At 44.3% G+C, this 18,923-nt stretch overlaps 1 protein-coding gene across 1 annotated transcript in view; it reads right to left on the bottom strand.

Moving 5' to 3' along the window:
- Positions 1-1,627: 1,627 nt before the first annotated feature.
- The window catches only part of ASPSCR1 (ASPSCR1 tether for SLC2A4, UBX domain containing), an 86,213-nt gene continuing 68,917 nt past the window's right edge, over positions 1,628-18,923 (bottom strand). Inside the window, exons 13-16 of the mRNA XM_065416272.1 lie at positions 6,521-6,572; positions 5,058-5,127; positions 4,490-4,677; positions 1,628-2,748 (exon numbers count right to left, since the gene is read on the bottom strand). Coding sequence (XP_065272344.1) covers positions 2,735-2,748; positions 4,490-4,677; positions 5,058-5,127; positions 6,521-6,572 — 324 coding nt within the window. The 3' untranslated portion in view covers positions 1,628-2,734. The remainder of the gene's footprint in view (positions 2,749-4,489; positions 4,678-5,057; positions 5,128-6,520; positions 6,573-18,923) is intronic.

The following is an 18,923-nucleotide window of genomic DNA, read 5'->3' as shown; positions in this document are numbered from 1 at the left end:
GCAGCCTTTCACCATCCCACTGACCTTGCACAGGGGGCAGAGTCTGTTAGACAGACAAGCTTGGGCAGAGAATTGGCTGAATGAGGTAATGTGCATAATTAGCACTATGAAGGCTGGCTCCTATGACCCAGAAGCCAAATGCCACCTGCTTACCCGATTGCTTCCCAGTGGCACAGCCCATTAGTCAGAGTGTAATTGGAGGAGCAAGAGTTACCTTGATTTTAAAACAATCAGAAAGTTCACTCTAGGAATCCAATTAAACCCAACACTGTTCCTGTGGCTGTTGCTTACCTAAAGTTAAACAGAAATTGTGCTAGGACTTTAATGTCCCTAAGCTTGGTAAAGCAGCAGTTAAACTTCCCCGCTGAAGCACACACACCATCCCCCAGATTAGGCCAGCAGCTCTAGCCTCTCACCCCAGTCAGTTATTAACCCAGATAATGCCCCAAGACCAGCTCATTATTGCTGGTAGAAGGGATAATGGAGAAACCTTTAAGATTTCAATAGGAAGATATAGGACACTCTTACAGAGCAAATGCCCTATTAAAGCACTTTCTAACTAGCAGTAAGGCATGTCTCAGGGAATTGCTGCCACTTGCAAGCCCAACAGTAGCATTTGATCATGGCTGTAGTCTCTAGAAGAGATAAAGGAGGATCAGTGAAATCAAAAGGGACAAGTGGTGATGGGAGTGCTTATCAGCCAAGCTTCTGTTATCCATTCTATGTCTGGTTGGGTCAAGCAACATTGGCTCATACATGCTACCCATGCAGAAATAGCATGAGTTAACTCCCTGGCCCCAGATGTGTGTCATGTGAAGCAGCTCTGTCCCTCAGCCCATCGCACAGTACACCCAGCACATTGATTAAGATGGACTATTCCACAAGATGTGAAAGAGCAACCTTCAGCACAGTCCCAGAGGAAACAGCAACGCAGAAGCAGCTCTAGAATAGGGCACAGTTGGAAGGAAACTCACCAAGCACCTGGCCAGAAAGGATGGATTCTGTTAGTAAACTGGTTAATCCCAAAGGAACAATTTTAGAATTAAATTAGTTAGTTTAATCCTTTTCATCTCAGTGGAATCTTGCTATAGTTTGTCTCCCTTGTGCAACTCCTCCCGTGCCTGGGTGAGTGGTTGTTTTCTATGAGAGAACATTTACTATTTAGAGCAGCAAATAGTCAATTCCCCAGTGCCAGAGGCTGCAGCACACACATCCTGCTGTTCAAGTTTGGGTATCACATAAGAAATCAATCTTCTCTCCCTTACAGGCTGCTCCCTCAGTTTTGAGTTTCCTTTTTCCTCTTCTACCTTTCTTTCATTGCTCCGCCTCCCTCTGATGTTCATCAAAGCATTTGGGAGCATGTGGAAGTAATTAGACCTGAAGGGAAATGTTGGCCAGTCTGGGAGACAATGACAAGTGCCAGGAACTCTGGGTGCCCCTTTCAGCCACTTTGAAGTTCATTCAGATGGTACAAAACTCAGTTTTGCTTTGTTGAAAAAAAAAAAAAAAAGGGAGGGGGGGGAAGGGGTGTCAGGCCCAATGAATAGGGAGCAGGTTCCTGTGAACTGATAAAGAAACAGAACAGTAGGGAAGAAATACATTATCAAAGAGCCCGACAAAAAGCCTCCTATGGCCACTCTGCTTTATTACATCTACAAATTGTGGAGACACACACATAGTTCAATGAAAAAACTCTGTACAGGGAAAACAAATGGTGAGAATTATTACCATAACACAGTAACTCTGTCCAACTGGAATTACTGGACTATGAAAAAAACTTCAAATAAAATACAGCAGCCTGGATATTGTGGCACTACAGACCTCATCTCTATGGCAGGCACATTTCTAAACCTTAACTTGCATCCCAACCCTGCACATGCATGCGTCAGAGCAGCACTCATACTGCAAACAGCAATTCCATTGCAGGCAACATCAAAGCCAAAGAAATCAGCAGATGGAGAGTCAAATGAAGAGACCTTTCACTGGAGTTTTGCTCTCATTAGAGGAGTAATTAATTATGTTAATTATGTGTAATGGAAATAAAACAGCTCAGTCCAGAGGCATATTCCATGGGCATGCCATTAATAGATACCTACATTCTTTATTAACAAGACTCCACCAGTGGAAAACAGACAAGTACAATGAACCAGGAAGTTCTCACCAAAAGCCACTCAGTAAATTGTGAGTTATCAAAACAGCTCCTGCAGGACAACCAGCAGCAGTAGCCACACCATAGGGACAAGCCAACGTCTGGGCAACACTTTACAGCTGTAGGTGAAACTGATTTCAGCACTAAGATCTTGTTCCGGGTAGCAGAGCAGCCACACTGCTTTAGGTAACCTCTGAAGACAGAAATTAGAGAGAAGGCTTGAGTGTCAAACATCTATAGAAGCAAAGTCAAGGGATGGCTAGGAAGAATTCTCTCTGCCTGCTCATTTCAGATTACATGCATGCAGGACACCTTGAGTTTCTCCTTCTGATCCTGCTTTTATTGCCAGGCAGACGGTGTTACAACACATGGGACTTTGTCTGCTCCCAACAAGGTAGAATTAGCAACATGAAATAGCTATTCTATTTTATTTTTCTAAGAAATAAATCATGTTGTTCAGGTCTCTCCAGGACCACCAGTGGTTTATTACAAACTTTGTAGCAGTTCATATGGAAAGAAGTGCAATTGATTCTGCTGCTTCTCAGTCCAGCCAAGTAATCTTGCAGGCCCAGCACCTGGGATGTTTCATCTCTTCCCAGCTGCAAAAAGAAAACATAAGGAGGGGCTTATAGCACTTATCAGAATCCTGTTAGAGAGAAAGGGTGAGGGCTGCTTCTCCAAACCCTACCAGGGTCACAGGGGCCTGTCCTACATCCTCACCCAATAATGTGACCTCCTAGCTGAGGCCCTGAGCACACTGGGCTCCACTCTCCAGCTGTACCCAGGTGGTATATTTATAGCACTTTAACTCAGAGCTTGGTAAGGACTGAACAGTGGAGCCTACAACAACAGTGTGACTTCCAGGGCAGATATGGCTACCCCCTCCATTGCCAGACACACTGCTATCCACTCCTACTTGGCTGCTCACAGCCCTCTCAACACTGCTGATCTCGGGCAGGCAGGACAGGTGGTTAACATCTTCACTTCTTGCACTACAGACTATAACCAAATATTCCCTACAGGGAAGAGAAAGGTTCTTCACCCAGCATGGGAATGCATCATGTATATTGCTTCTGCAGACTCCCAGGTACCTGCATCAACAGCCAAGAGTCATTCTAAAGGCGTTCAGCCATATGGGAGCAAACGGACTAAACCACAGATTTGATATTTCCAGAGTTACTTGATGCCCTACTTTAAGTTTGCTGGAGCACCTGCCAGAATCAAATGGTAAAATTTTAATTTCAAAAGCTATCATCAGATCTCAGCCAGATATTTTAGCTCTGCTTTGGTTTTTTTGGAAGGAGAGGCGTGGAGGGGGTTGGCTACAAAAATGTTAGATGGTCTTTCTGAACTCTGATGACCCATTTTGTGTGCACATAATTCAAGAACCTCTCTTCCCATTCACTTCATGTCCCAGATCTAACTTATCATTTTGAGACAGAAATTGATACTGTGGATTTTTGATAGAAATTCAGTTGCAATCTTAATTACAGAGCGATTGCCACCACTCCATAGCAATAAGCACTAACAATGAAGTATTAATGATAGAATTTTAGCAAGACTGCACAATCAAGGCAAAGGGGACGGTTCTGAGATAGATGGTGCCAGCACATGGAAACAACCCAAATAGTTTTTACGGAGGTCTGGGGCCTTTCCTTATCACAATTGGGACATCAGATCCACATCATGCCCATCAGCAATTCAACTGAATAGTTCTGAGATCACAAGTCAGATTAGGCCTCAGCTGGAGTATTGTGTCCAATTTTGGGCACCGCATTTCAAGAAAGATGTGGAGAAATTGGAAAGGGTCCAGAGAAGAGCAACAAGAATGATTAAAGGTCTTGAGAACATGACCTATGAAGGAAGACTGAAAGAATTGGGTTTGTTTAGTTTGGAAAAGAGAAGACTGAGAGGGGACATGATAGCAGTTTTCAGGTATCTAAAAGGGTGTCATAAGGAGGAGGGAGAAAACTTGTTCACCTTAGCCTCTAAGGATAGAACAAGAAGCATTGGGCTTAAACTGCAGCAAGGGAGGTCTAGGTTGGACATTAGGAAAAAGTTCCTATCTGTCAGGGTTGTTAAACACTGGAATAAATTGCCTAGGGAGGTTGTGGAATCTCCATCTCTGGAGATATTTAAGAGTAGGTTAGATAAATGTCTATCAGGGATGGTCTAGACAGTATTTGGTCCTGCCATGCGGGCAGGGGACTGGACTCGATGACCTCTCGAGGTCCCTTCCAGTCCTAGAATCTATGAATCTATAAGTCATGGCAGTTGACTCCTGCAGTGAGGCTCTGCAGAGCAGGGAGGGAAAGCTCTCCCTCTGATCCCAGATGATACCTGGCAGCTTCAGCCACTTTGGTACTTTTTCAGGGGGGCTTCTGACTGGCTGTGACGCTTCAGTGGCTCTTGTTGGTTCTGGGTTCTCTGCAGTTCTTTTCCCATCTGTCTCCTCTGGCCCAACTGGGGGTGGAACAGCTGTTTCTGAAGCTGGTGGAGCAGAAGGGACTATTGATTTGGACAAGCCTCTGAGAAGAGAAACAAGAAAGCAGAATGAAAGCAAGATTTTCACACTGGTCTCCACATACCCAGCACACAATCCCAGCCCAGTGATTCATCAGGCCCAGGCCTTGAAAGGTTAATCTTCACTCCAGAAGCAAAGGCTTTAGGGCACATACCAGTCGGTAAGCAGAAGATCTTCCAGCTCCTGCCCGATTTAGCAACAGACATGCATCCCCATTTGAGCAGGGTTCACCAAGCTGCAAAGTCGTCAATAAGCCTGAGAGCAGGGGAGGTTTTTTCTGGTGCCTGTAGGTTCTGCCCCTCTCCACCAGGAGAGGTGTTGATTCCACCCTTCCCTTCCCACAAATGCCCACTCACATTAGGTAGCTTTGCTCACAGTCCCTACCTAGCTACTAGCAAGTCAGCCGTGGACAGGGACACTGCAGACTCCAGCAGTTCTGGTCTCAAGTAACAATCTGTAAAACAAACCCAAGCACATACATTTGTTAAGATAGTAACATCAGCCAACCTGCAGACACTTTTACTGCAGCACCTCAGAACCATGTAGCTCCAGCTAATCCCCCTTTGTGTGCTTCAGTGAGTTTCTTCTGCCTTTTCCCAATACAATAGCCAACATTGTTAGCCACTAGGTGGTAGTGACCCTCTCAAGCCATGCTGATTCCCACCAAACTTCTATCTTCTGAATATTCTTTGCCATTTCTAATCCATCCCTCAAAACTTGTGTTTTTCAGGCACTTGATCTCTGCATCTCAGAGATTATGTTCTCTCCCTTTACACCTCTGAGAGACACTAATATTAACAGCACCACAAATACGTCAGAGAATCAGAGACTGTCCATCTCCACAGGAAGCCACAACAGGTTGGTCCCTTCAGTGCAATTTCTTGTTCTTTGTCTTGTTTAATTTTAAAGCAATGGGATTTCCACGCTTCCCTTCAGAGACCACCACTCCATGTTTGTCTACTGTGCCTACTCTATAGCCTAATAAATCTCATAAGAAATGCTTCCTGATTTACATTTACAATTATGTTAGTTAACTTGCATTAAACTGGCAATCAACTTAAGTTGAAACAGAACCAAGCTAGTCTAGGCCATAGTGATTCACAGTAGAGGCAGAGGCAATGGCAATGCAAGATTCACATAAACCTCATCCCTTCTCCTACCAATGCCCCTCAACCCTGAGCTGGAAGTACCACCTATGGGGAAGTTCTCTCTCTAGGATACAGGAGTCTCTCTGCTGAGACCGCTAACAAAAGGAGCTAATTAGTGCTAATTGTGGGGAATTGTCTGCTAGGAATAGCACAGAGCTACTGCACCCCAGCTCATTTTACCCAGCCAAGGAGATTAATGATTTACACTCATTCCAACCTTAGGGTACGTCTATACTTACCCGCTGGTTTGGCGGCCAGCAATCGATCTTCTGGGATCGATTTATCGCATCTTGTCTAGATGCGATAAATCGATCCCGGAAGTGCTCGCCGTCGACGCCGGTAATCCTGCTCTGCGATAGGAGTAGGCGGAGTCGACGGGGGAGCCTGCCTGCTGCGTGTGGTACTTCGACTTCAGCTACGTTATTCACGTAGCTGAAGTTGCGTATCTTAGTTCAAACTGGGGGCTTAGTGTGGACCAGGCCATAGACTGAACACAAACCAGTGCTGCCCATGCAAGGCTCCATATTCCACCCCCAAATACCTGAGCCATCTATCCCTCCTGTCCTTCATTCCAGCGTCTCCACTCCTAGCTTTGTTTGGGATCTCTTGTTGGAGCAATTCTGAAGCCACGGACACGATTCATCTGGCTAACACACAGCAGCTGTGGAGCCAGCTGAAGAAGAGATGGCAGTAACTCACCTCTGTTCTCCTCAGATCCAAAGTGAATGACAGATGCTGGGAAGAGGTTAGCCTGAAACAAAGGGAAAAGAGATGGATGAAAAGGGGACAGGGCAAGCTGCAGGGTTGTCACAGCCAGCCAGCCTTGGACATTACATATACCTCTTTAAGGGAAGCCCAATCTCTTCCCCAACCCAGGGTAAAGGCACTGCAGCCCTGAAAACATGGGTATTTGCTCATCAACCCTCTCCACCCCCAAAGCACCAATCCCTACTGTAGGCAGCAAAGCCCCTTAAAATAAATGCAACTGTCTGAGTTGCAGGAGGGCTGAAACTGAACATGACAGCAGCTCGGACACTTCTTTGCCAGTTATGTCCTGGCTGCATCTTCTGGAGCCCAGTTTAAAATAAAAGCAAATGCAAGCAGGATGGGCAAGCCAGTTTTCAGTGTACTGAGTACCATCTACACAGACGTATTTGAGGAACCTAGGTGGCGTTCAGTGACAGCCCCTGGAATCTGCTACTCTCAGTGATTTTCAGCATAATTTAGAGACTTACTGACTCCCTGTGGGAAGCAGTCTCCCCAGGGGCCGTGCTCCACCCCATGTTTATACTGTCCCATTGGCATATGCAGAATAGACACCTTGTGGGCAAGCCTGCATCATGCCTCACTTTTTCTCTCCCAGTCTGCATTACCAGGGTCACCTGCTCTTCCTTCCCCTCCTTGAGAACCCTAGAACATCTCTGGCTTCAGATTCTGGTTTCACTGTTGCTAACAGCTGCCCCTTTCCTCTCCTGGAGGGAGCCTGAAGAGGCTGGGGATCAATGTTCCATTAATGCAAGTCAAAGAAGTTGTTTTACAGTCTGCCACAGAGACTAGCAACTATGAAACTAAGGAAATAGCAGTGCTGATTTGAGCTAGTCAGTGCGGGGGCTAGTCGCCACCACAGTGCACCCCAATCCTAACCTTCAAGTCTCCCTTGCTATTCTAGTCCTGCTCCACAAGCCAGGCCTACAGTCCTCCACCCTGCTATTCTAGGTTTGCATCTCATTTAGAGAAGTTGCCAATCATACTAGAGAATGCTTAGCCCTTATTGAATTTTACCTACAGAGTGCTGTACAAACTTTGGCTTTTTTTTTTTAAACAAGTTGGGGGTGATGTGGAAATAATGCATCCAAGTCAAGTTGTGGGGAGCAAGTGATTATAGTACTGTCCTATTAGCCACAGACAGACAAGGAGCAATGTTTTCAGTTCATAGATATTAAGGCCAGAAGGGACCTTTGGCGCATCTAGTCTGACACGCTGTATATCATAGGCCAGAGAATTTCACCCAGTTACCCCTGTAGTGAACCAAATAACTGGTCTGACTAAAATGTATCTTCCAGAAAGGCATCCAGTCTTCATTTGAAGACTGCAAGACAGGAAGAATCCATCACTTCTCTTGGTAGTTTGTTCCAGTAGTTAATCATTTGCTGTTAAAAATCTGTTTTATTTCTAATTTAATCTGGCTTCGGCTTCCAGCCATTGTTCTACCTTTCTTTGGTACATGAAGGAGCTCTTTGGCACCTAGTATTTTCTCCCGGAGATGGTATTCTTATACTAACCAAGTCACCTCTCAATCTTCTTTTTGATAAACTAAAGAGTCTGAGCTCTAAGTCTCTCCCTGTAAGACATTTTCTCCAGCCCTCAAATTATTTGTGGCTCTTTTTTGTACTCTCTCCAGAGTTTCTGTGCCCTTTTAAAAAGTGGACAGTCTCAGCAATGCCATATATGTAGAGGTAAAATCACTTCTCCCTCCCGCTCACTACTCCACAGTTTATACACCCAAGCCTGCATTAGCCCTTTTTGTCACAGCATCGCATAAGGAGTTCATGTTCAGTTTTTAGTTCACTATGACTCCTAAATCCTTTTCTGTAGGCATGCCCTGCATTCTTTATTCCTAGGATGTCTGACCTTGCATGTAGCTGTATTACAATACATTTTGCTTGAATGGGCCCAGCTTACAAAGTGATCCAGATACATTTGTATGATGGGCCTGTCATTTACCATTCTGTCAATTTTTGTGTCATCCGCAAATTTTAATCAGCAGTGATTTTATAATTATTTTCAGATTGTCAATGAAAATGTTGAATAGCATTGGGTAGAGAACTGATCCCTGCAGAACCCCACTAGAAACTCCCCCATTCAATGAACTACTTTTTGATATGTCAGTTAGCCAGTTCTTAATCCATTTAACATGTGCTTTATTGATACTGTATGTTGCTAATTTTTTCACGGGACTGTTGTGCGGTAGTATGTCAAATGCTTTACAAAAGTCTAAGTATACTACATCTATGCAGTTACCTTTACCAACCCATTTGTAATCTCATCATATAATGAAATCTCTGTGTGTAAAGAGCCATGATGGAAGGACACTACTGCAATGCAAAGTCTGGCCACAGGAATGGGGAGATAGGTAGATTCTGACTACCTCTACTGAGAATGGCCCAGAGATCGGAGGCTGAATCCCCTCTGCCTTCTCTCTTGCCTCCTCCCGTCCCTTACGTCTCAAGTCATTTCTGCTGCAGTGTAAAGACATTCAGTTGAATCCCCTGGAGGGCTCCAGAGAATGAAACCACACCTCAGCCAGCTAGAAATGCCATAAAGGGTGAACTACTGCCACAGCTTAACTAACCAACACCCAAGCCAACATCCATCCTCAGGCAAAAGACCCTCTGCGGAAGAGAAAAGTGGAAACATTGTCTGGTGATTACAGCACAAGACTGAGCCATGAGGCGAGGATTCTAGCCCTAGCTGTGACTGACAGCTATTTGTACCTCAGTTTCCCCCATCTTTAAAGTGGAAATTATTGTACCACCCCCAAGGAGGCAGAGACGGTTATTAGTGTGTGTAAAGCTCTTTGCGATCCTCAGCTGTAAGGTGCTAGAGATCAAGGGTTAGTAGAACGGCCATACTGGGTCACACCAAAGGTTCACCTAGCCCAGTATCCGGTCTTCTGATAGTGGCCAGTGCCAGGTGCCCCAGAGGGAATGAACAGAACAGGGCAATTATTGAGTGATCCATCCTCTATTGTTCAGTCCCAGCTTCTGGCAGTCAAATGTCTAGGGACACCCACAGCATAGGGTTGCGTCTCTGATCATCTTGGCTAATAGCCATTGATGGACCTATCCTCCATGAATTTACATAATTCTTTAATCCAGTTATACTTTTGGCCTTCACAGCATCCCCTGGCAATAAGTTCCACAAGTTGACTGTGCGTTGTGTGAAGAATTTCCTTTTGTTTGTTTTAAACCTGCCACCTATTTATTTCATTGAGTGACCCCTGGTTTGTGTGTATTGTGAAGGGGTAAACAACACTTCCCTATTCACTTTCTCTGCACCATACAGAATTTCATTAATTACTGACCTGTTAGTAATTTACTCATCGCCTCTTTATTTAAAAAAAAAAACAAAAAAAAAAACCCCAACCTGTATAGCCTGCAAAGTATACATTCAGATAATATCTTCAACTTTGTCTTCCTCCTCCCCTCCTTCCACTGTCTTTAATGCTCAACTCGTGTCATGTCATTTAGACAGCAAACTCTTTTGGGCGAGAATTATACTTACTGTATGTTCAACTACCTGGTCAAATGTCACAGCAGGACAAACTGTAGAGAAGCAATTTCACTACATCTCAAAGGAAAGCTTCTTGGAACAGCTAGTTCTAAAGCACACGAGAGGAAAAGCTATTCTCCACTTAGGCCTAGGCCTAAGTAACATGCAGCATCTGGTTCAGTTAGTAGCAGAGGGTGAGGCTCTCAGTAACAGTGACCATGATATAATTAAATTCAACAGGGGGGGGGGGGGGTGAAGATAAGGTACCAAAAACTAAAACAATGACACTAAATTTCAGAAAGAAAGATCTCAATAAAGTCATGGCATTGATCAAAAAGGCCCTAAACTTAAAAGCAAAGGAAGTAAAAAATGGCTAGATTTGGCATGGATGTCACTTAAGAAAACAACGGAGTCTCAGAAGGCATACGTGCCACTGAACAGAAAGGGAAGCAGGAAGGCAAGACAGTCAGTCAGTCTCGTAAATAGTAAGAGGTTATTCAAGCCAAACAGTGATCCTTCAGAATTTGGAAAACTAATCTTTAGTGAAGCCAATAACAGGGATGTGTGAGAAGTAAATTTGAAGGACTAGACTTGAATTAGAGGAGCAAACAGCTAAAGGAACAAAAATAAGCATCAAGAAATTACATGAAGTATATCAGAAGCAGGAAACTTCCAAAAAGAAATGGTGAGTCTGGTAGATCACCAAGGGTTAAAGAGAGCAATTAAGAAAAATAAAGACATTGGCTGAGAAGCAAAATTATTTATTTGCATCAGTCTTCACCACAAAGGATGTTGAGGAAGTACTTATCCTACCCCTGATTTTTTCTGGTAATATAGATGAAGTGTTCTCAGAGTTGAGATGGCAGAAGAATAGGTGCTGGAGAAAACAAATTAAAAAGCAATGAATCACCAGGCACAGGTGGTCCATCCAGGAGTTCTCAAGGAAGTTTTCAAGTTCTCATTCTGAAGAATGAGCTACTATCAAAAATATTAACTGGTCTATTAAATATAGCTACTACTGCAATATTGTACCTCTATTTAAAAAAGGCTCTGGGGTCATCTGGGGAATTACAGACCAGTAAAGACTTCCCTCTGTTTCTGGCAAATTGGTCAAAATGCTCATTACAAATAGAAACATAAAACACCTGGAAGATCACATGATATGGTCTAACAAGCATGGATTCTTCAAAAGAAAATCCTGTTTTACTAATCCGTTAGAATTCTTTGCTGTGAATAAAGGAGAACTGCTTGACATAATTTAGTCAAACTTTCAAAAGACCTTTGACAAAGTCCATCATAAAAGGCTAATAAAGAAACCAAGTTGTTGTGGAGTGAGAGGCAAGGTATTGTCATGGATCAAAACTGGCAAAGAGATGGGAAACAGAGTAGGATTAAATGGTCAGTTTCCATCATGGCAAAAGGTGAACAGCAGGAGCCTGAAGGGTCTGTATTAGGAGTGTGGTGTTTAAAATATTTAGTAATGATCTGGAAAGAGAAGTGATTATCCCACATCTGCCTGCTGTGGGATTTCTTGAACCTTCCTTTGAAGCCTCAAATGCTGGCCATTATCAGAGATGAGATGTAGGCTAGATGGACTAGGGGTCTAATCCAATGTGGCAATTCCTGTATTCCTATGCATGTACAGCACGGAGCACAAAGGGCCCCCGATCCTGACTGGAACATCTGAATGCTACTTAGTATAAATATTAAATAAAATTATTAACTTCTGGGAAAATGAAACGGCATCACCTATTTTCCTGTCCACAAACTTGAAATGAGAATGTGACCTTACAGCTCTCTGGACTGGGAGACATGAGCACACAGTGATGGTACTGGTGCCAGCATATAACACCAGGAAAGAGAGACACCCATCCACTAAGTCTGAGCTCTCTCCTAGCAGCCACGAATTTGTACAGCCTCAAATAGACATTTTAGCAGCAGGAAACATTTATTAGACCTTTTAACATTTCCTTTGCCAATCAGCAAGACCGAAGCTTGCCTGCTCCAGTCACAAAAGCAGCTCTCCGTAAATGTTGTAATTAAAAAGTACCAGACATGGTTAAGAAACCCCAGAGAAAACTCTTGTGAGAGCTTTGATGTCTCCGCTGCATTCGTCTGAAGGGATCCCACTATTTGGAAGGGGTGGCTTAGAAAGGAGTCCCCCGTCCGGCCCCTCCTCACACACAAGCCCCTTTACACACAACATCCTTTTCATGGCAGCTGTGACTTGGAAAATGAGGTTTTTGTAGCGTGTTAGTGTTGGAATTTTTTAATAACCTCCCCTCTCTCTTTTTCCCCTCCCGCCCAATTATCGTGGTGAATAATTAACATTCTGAAGGAGATAACTAAGCACAACATCTCAGAGCTCAAAGCCCTTTTAGTTCAAAGCCCTGCCCTTTTCTCTTCGTTTCCCGTTGCCACCACTAAAACTTCCTTGTCATTCAAGCTCTGGGCACACACATCAAAGCAGCATGTGGGAATGGCCCCAAGGGGTCAGAGAAAATTCATGGCAGGGCCTGTGAGTGAGGCACAAAAAGAGAGGGAGAAACAGACAGACACACTCAAACACACAAACACATAGAGTCAGAGCACGCCCCAGTAGGAACCAATACCCTATTTACTCACAAGCTGATAAATAACCCCAGCTCTAGATTTCAGGCTCCACCTCCGCAACCACTTCCCACCACTGGCAAAACATCAGTCCAAACCCTTTTTATTGGAAGAGAAAAAGGAACTCGATAGCAGTTCACACGTGCAAAAAAATGTAGCCTCCTCCCCATGGCTTTTTTTACCCCACACATCTTTTTCCTTCCTATGGCTCAGCCATTACAGATTTCCCTCCCAATTCTTATCCCTAATATATCCCTTTCCCTTCAATCTAGGTACAATATTAGGTCACTGATGTAACCCTTTACTTTGCTTCCTACACGGTTCTCAGGTATCAGACCAATTTAATTTGAACCCTCAAGGTTGAGTATGATTCATGGGTTAGAAGGCGGCATCCCACTAGCACACGAATCTTCCAGTCAGCCACAGGCAGGGCACATTCCATTGGCAGGGACCACGCTCTTTCAGTTATGTAATAGTCTTTAAGTCAGCCTCAGATTTAACCACAGGAAAAATCAAGGTACTTTGACATCGGCCATGGAATGTTTTAGCATAAAGATGTGGTGGTTTTAGTATTTGCTCAGTCTAGGAAGGTGAGGGAAATCGAACTGTCCCAAAGTCACAGAACTTAGCAGGTCTCTCTCACTGCTAAGTGCTGCACCAATCAAGTGTCAATACTTGAGTTTCACTCTTATCTCACTGGGCCGAATGTTTTCAGTGAACATTCTTGGGTCAACTCTCATTTTTTCATTTGAAAAGATGGAGCAGCTGTTTCCAATGCTTGAATCATTGTCTCCATGACTGGCTCCCTTCAATGAGTGCTTCGCTCTGCTCTTTCCTGAGTAATGCATCAAGAGAACAAGAATTCTCCAGACCTGCTGAGATCACATTCTCCTTTAAGTTCTATGTTATATTAATAGGAATAGAGTCTCAATGGATCAGAAAAGATTAAAGCTCTTACAGTCACAGGCCAGGCTACATAGCAAGTAGAATTGAAAGCTATTTGAAACAAAATTTTAGAAACCTGCAATCAGTTGAATGAAAGGAGTTATATTATGAGTGAGTCATCTGCCATTTGCTGTTTTCCATATTCAAATATTACTATCCAGCAGCCCCATTTCTTTGCTGTGACTTCTGTCCGGAAGTGCAGTGCCAATGTGACTTGGGAAAGGGATTCTCTAATCCCACAGATTGAGAATGCTGAAAATCCTTTTACACAAGTTACGTTTCCAGGATACAGACATGTTATTAGTTGTACTGCAGCAGCACCTAGGAGCCCCAACTAAAATCAAGGCTCCCACTGTGATACATGTTATGTATACATACAGTAAGAGACATCTTACAATATAAATAAAGAGAGACAACAGGTTCTATTATCCCCATTTTAGAGACGGGGAACTGAGGCACAAAGATTAAATTACCTAACCACAGAATGTGTGGCAGAACTAGGAATTAAACCCAGATCTCCCAAATTCCAGCCCAGGGCTTTAACCAAAGAACCAGCCTTCCTCTCCAGAAGAATCCTGGACAGTCCAATCCAGAAGCTAAAGAAAACCTTAGTCCTTTGGTCAATTCAGCAAGCGAAGCCATTGGGGCAATGTCTCTAGGCAGGTTACATCTTAAAATCATAGAATATCAGGGTTGGAAGGGACCTCAGGAGGTCATCAAGTCTAACCCCCTGCTCAAAGCAGGACCAACCCCAACTAAATCATCCCAGCCAGGGCTTTGTCAAGCCGGGCCTTAAAAACCTCAAAGGAAGGAGATTCCACCACCTCCCTAGGTAACCCATTCCAGTGCTTCACCACCCTCCTAGTGAAATAGCTTTTCCTAATATCCAACCTAGACCTCCCCCACTGCAACTTGAGACCATTAGTCCTTGTTCTGTCATCTGCCACCACTGAGAACAGCTGAGCTCCATCCTCTTTGGAACCCCCCTTCTGGTAGTTGAAAGCAGCTATCAAAATCCCCCCTCACTCTTCTCTTCTGCAGACTAAATAAGCCCAGTTCCCTTAGCCTCTCCTCATAAGTCATGTGCCCCAGCCCTTAGTCATTTTCATTGCCCTCTGCTGGACTTTCTCCAATTTGTCCATATCCTTTCTGTAGTGGGTGGCCCAAAACTGGACGCAATACTCCAGGTGTGGCCTCACCAGTGCTGAATAGAGGGGAATAATCACTTCCCTCGATCTGCTTGCAATGCTCCTACTAATACAGCCCAATATGCCTTTAGCCTTCTTGGCAACAAGGGCACACTGTTGACTCATATCTAGCTTCTCGTCCACTGTAATCCCCTGGTCCTTTTCTGCAGAACTGCCGCTTAGCCAATCAGTCCTCAGCCTGTAGCAGTGCATAGGATTCTTACATCCTAAGTGCAGGACTCTGCATTTGTCCTTTTTGAATCTCATCCGATTTCTTTTGGCTAACTCCTCCAATTTGTCTAGGTCACTCTGCCTATCCCTACCTTCCAGTGTATCTACCTCTCTCCACCACCACCCCCAGCTTCATGATGAAGTATGAGAGACAAATAAGACCAGCTCTCAGGATCATTAAGAATTCTCTCTCTTGTGAGAGTTGGCAATGGCTGATGGGAGCAGAGTTAGAGAACTTCTGCAGTTGGAAAAGCATGGATGACATAGATAAGGGGTGGCTAGTAAGTACAATACATCAGGCTTACACCTGACTGTTTGCATAGTAATCCAACTTCCATGCCCTTCCCAAGTCCTGATGCCCCAGGAATCACGAAAAACAGCCGTGATTAAAATGAGCACCTTCCATAGACACAATGTGCATACAGCAGCTTCAAAATACCTAACTTCAGCACGTATAGCACACGCTAGTTTGAGTCATTTAAGAAATGATCCTCAGAGAGGCTGCTTTTCTCGACACCAAAATGGAAGGAAGAACATCCTGACACAGAGCGAGTGGCTGTGCTGCAATCTGCATGGTTCACAAAAGTGGTTGAGAAGAAGGTCCTAAGAGGCTGCTATAACCACATGCAGTCCACGTACCTATTGTGTTGAAGGGGAATTTGCACATTCGCCATTGTTCAGTTCTCAAAGTTCAGGTGTTAATTTACATTCCAAGATGACTTAGCAAATTCTTTAGTGATTATCAACTAAAGTTAGATACAGCGAAGTCTTTGTAGTTCATCCACGAAATCAGTGCCACAGCTGCCACCACAGTATTCACATCCCCCACTAGGGCAGGTTGTTCCCAACAGTCCGTTCTCTAAGCTTTACTAGTGTCTCAAAAAAAGATACATCATCAAGTCCCTTGGCATTATTTTTCCCCATAAAGTTTAAAGCCAGAAGAGACCACCAGATCTTCTAGTTTGACCTAATCTATCACAGGCTACTACCCGACACCCACACAATAAACTCAACAACCAAAATACTACAGCCCACAGGAGACTAAACAATTATATTCCACAGGCAGAGGAGGTGATCCAATGCCTAAGCTTACATCTAGGAAAGCTTCACATTTTGGGCCATCAGTCTAAGGATCCACCCATTACTGACGGCGCGGCCTTTGACTTTGAGTGATTAGTGATCTGAAGTTCTATTTCACATGTTTAAATGTGAAGGCACTCAAACCATGGTGGTGAGTGTGGTACACAACATCCAGAAAGCCTTGGAACAGGGGGAGTTGGGTGTGACACTGCACCCCATATTCTTCACAGTGATATGATTATGACGTAATGTATTTTATGCAAGATAAGTTATGTGAGGTGTCATTGGAAAAGTTATGATTTGCTGAATATGAGTATCCTATTTGTATGCCTGTATCATTTTTGTGTCTGAAGTTATGAATGTTGACTATGTAACTGTATTTCAAATGTAGTTACACCTGGGTAACGCCCACTAGACAAAATGCTTTCAGTCTAGATCAGGGGCAGGCAACCTATGGCACGTGTGCCGAAGGCGGCACGCGAGATGATTTTCAGTGGCATTCATGCTGCCTGCGTCCTGGCCACTGGTCCGGGGGGCTCTGCATTTTAATTTAATTTTAAATGAAGCTTCTTAAACATTTTAAAAACCTTATTTACTTTACATACAACAATAGTTTAGTTATATATTATAGACTTATAGAAAGAGACCTTCTAAAAACGTTAAAATGTATGACTGGCACGCGAAACCTTAAATTAAGAGTGAATAAATGAAGACTCGGCACAGCACTTCTGAAAGGTTGCCGACCCCTGGTCTAGATAGTGGGTGGGGAAGGGCCTATTCAAGGCAATGAGCCATTAGGAAAAAACAATAGGCCTTAGGAGAAGCTTATCTCCCAGCTAGTGATCCTTCCTGTGATGGCTACAGACAGCCTCCAAGTAATGGCTGCTATGACTCTACAAGGACATGTGATCAGACCACATGACTCTAGACTCCATTTTAGGATGTCAGTATTTTTCCACAGACAGGTCTGGGAACCAAGCTTTGAAACAAAGGGTTCCCGCCATATGCAAAAGCTATATAAGGCAGGGACTGACATCTTGGGTGGGGAGTAGGGTGACCAGACAGCAAGTGTGAAAAATCGGGACAGGGGGTGGGGGATAATAGGAGCCTATATAAGAAAAAGACCCCGGAAATTGGGACTCTCCCTATAAAATCGGGACATCTGGTCACCCTATTGGGGAGTGAAGAATACCAAATGAAGACTCCTGGAAACATGCGAGGAACAAAGACTGAACTGGGAGAAGTGCTGGACCCAGGCTAAAGGGATCTCTAGCCTATGAATGAAACACCTGGGGATTCCAAGTTATAAAGCAAGTGCAGCTTGTGCCTTAAGAATCTGCAGCCTGCTTCTATCATCTCTTAGGGTCAGAATCTGCTACTCATATCCAATCTATTTAGTATGTTAAGCTTAGTTTGCATTTTTTATTTGCTAGGTGATCTGATTGCTATAACTTATAAACACTTAAAATCTATCTTTTGTAGTTAATAAACTTGTTTTTGCTTTATCTAAATGAGTGAGTTGGAGTGAAGTGTGTGGGAATCATAACTCGGGCAAAGGCTGTTGCATATTCCTCTCCACATTGAGGGAGGGGGCGAATGTTATGACCTTCTGCTGTACAGTTCCCTGTGCAGTGCAAGACAGTACTGGGTTTATACTCCAGAGGGGGTGAGCACCTGGGGAGCTGGGAGTTGCCTTAACTATAGCCTTTCTGTGCAGGGGCTTGTCAGAGAGCCTGCATGTAACTGCAGCTGTGTGTGTCCGTACCTGTATTATGCTGGTGAAAGTGCAGGCTGGAGGGCTTTGCAGCTTCTCACAGCAGTACAGTGTGAGAGGGAGCCCAGGCTGGTGGGTCAAGGGGCTCAGTGATATCCCAGTTCCAGGTGGCACCCCGGGGGGAACCAGTCACATCAGGGTGTATGGGACATTGCATATTATGGTATAAATGCCTAAATTAGAGGGATTTTTCCCAGTTAGACCAGCAGCAATGACCCATGAGGACACATTTTTGACTTGGTTTTTATTGCATATTTTAGTAGTTTGTACTCTGGAACACAGAAAGGATTTCAGGCAGTGTTCTCTATCCAGTACTTCTACTGCGCATCCCCACCCTCCTTCCCCGCATCACACACAAAGCCTGAAATGAATGAATGAATGCTGCAAAAATATGCCCATTATAACTATATTGTTATTAGGTTTACTGCAGAGGTTCTCAAACTGTGGTCCGCGAGCTCCGTTCAGGTGGCTCGCGGATAGTTCCTTCTATGGTGTGCACCTGGGCGGCCGCACACGAGAGAATGAAGGGCTGCCCACCTAATTAGTGGAGCCGCACAGGCGTGGCTCCACTAATTTGGGGCCTGGACCCTGGAGAAGATGCACATGTAAGGTGAGGTGGTGGCCTTGGGGGGAACAGGAGGTGGGGGGGGCAGTGGGGTGAGAAGAGGGAGTAGAGGAAATTTGGGACGTGCAGGACTAGGGCGCCACAGAAAGAGGCAACTTTCTCCAGATTCAGGGCTATGGCTGCCGGGGAGAGAACCCCCTCCTTCCTAGCCCCAGCTTGGGGGCTGCCGCAGTGGGGGAGAGAGGGAGAGACTTCCCCTCCTTTCCAGCCCAGCTCACTGATATTAAAACATGAGTTGTGTGCTTTTATTTGTAGAACAAAAACACGTTGATTATTATTTAGGTTTTTTATATAACACTTCTATCCAAAGTGCTTTACAATAGTTAGCTAACGGTACAAACATTTGGAAAGATCATTAAGTGGTCCACCGAGACACTC

The sequence above is a fragment of the Emys orbicularis genome, chromosome 13, assembly GCF_028017835.1.
Source record: "Emys orbicularis isolate rEmyOrb1 chromosome 13, rEmyOrb1.hap1, whole genome shotgun sequence".
Lineage (NCBI taxonomy): Eukaryota > Metazoa > Chordata > Testudines > Emydidae > Emys > Emys orbicularis.
The sequence above is the reverse complement of the archived record's forward strand: the minus strand, read 5'-3'. Positions and strand labels throughout refer to the sequence as shown.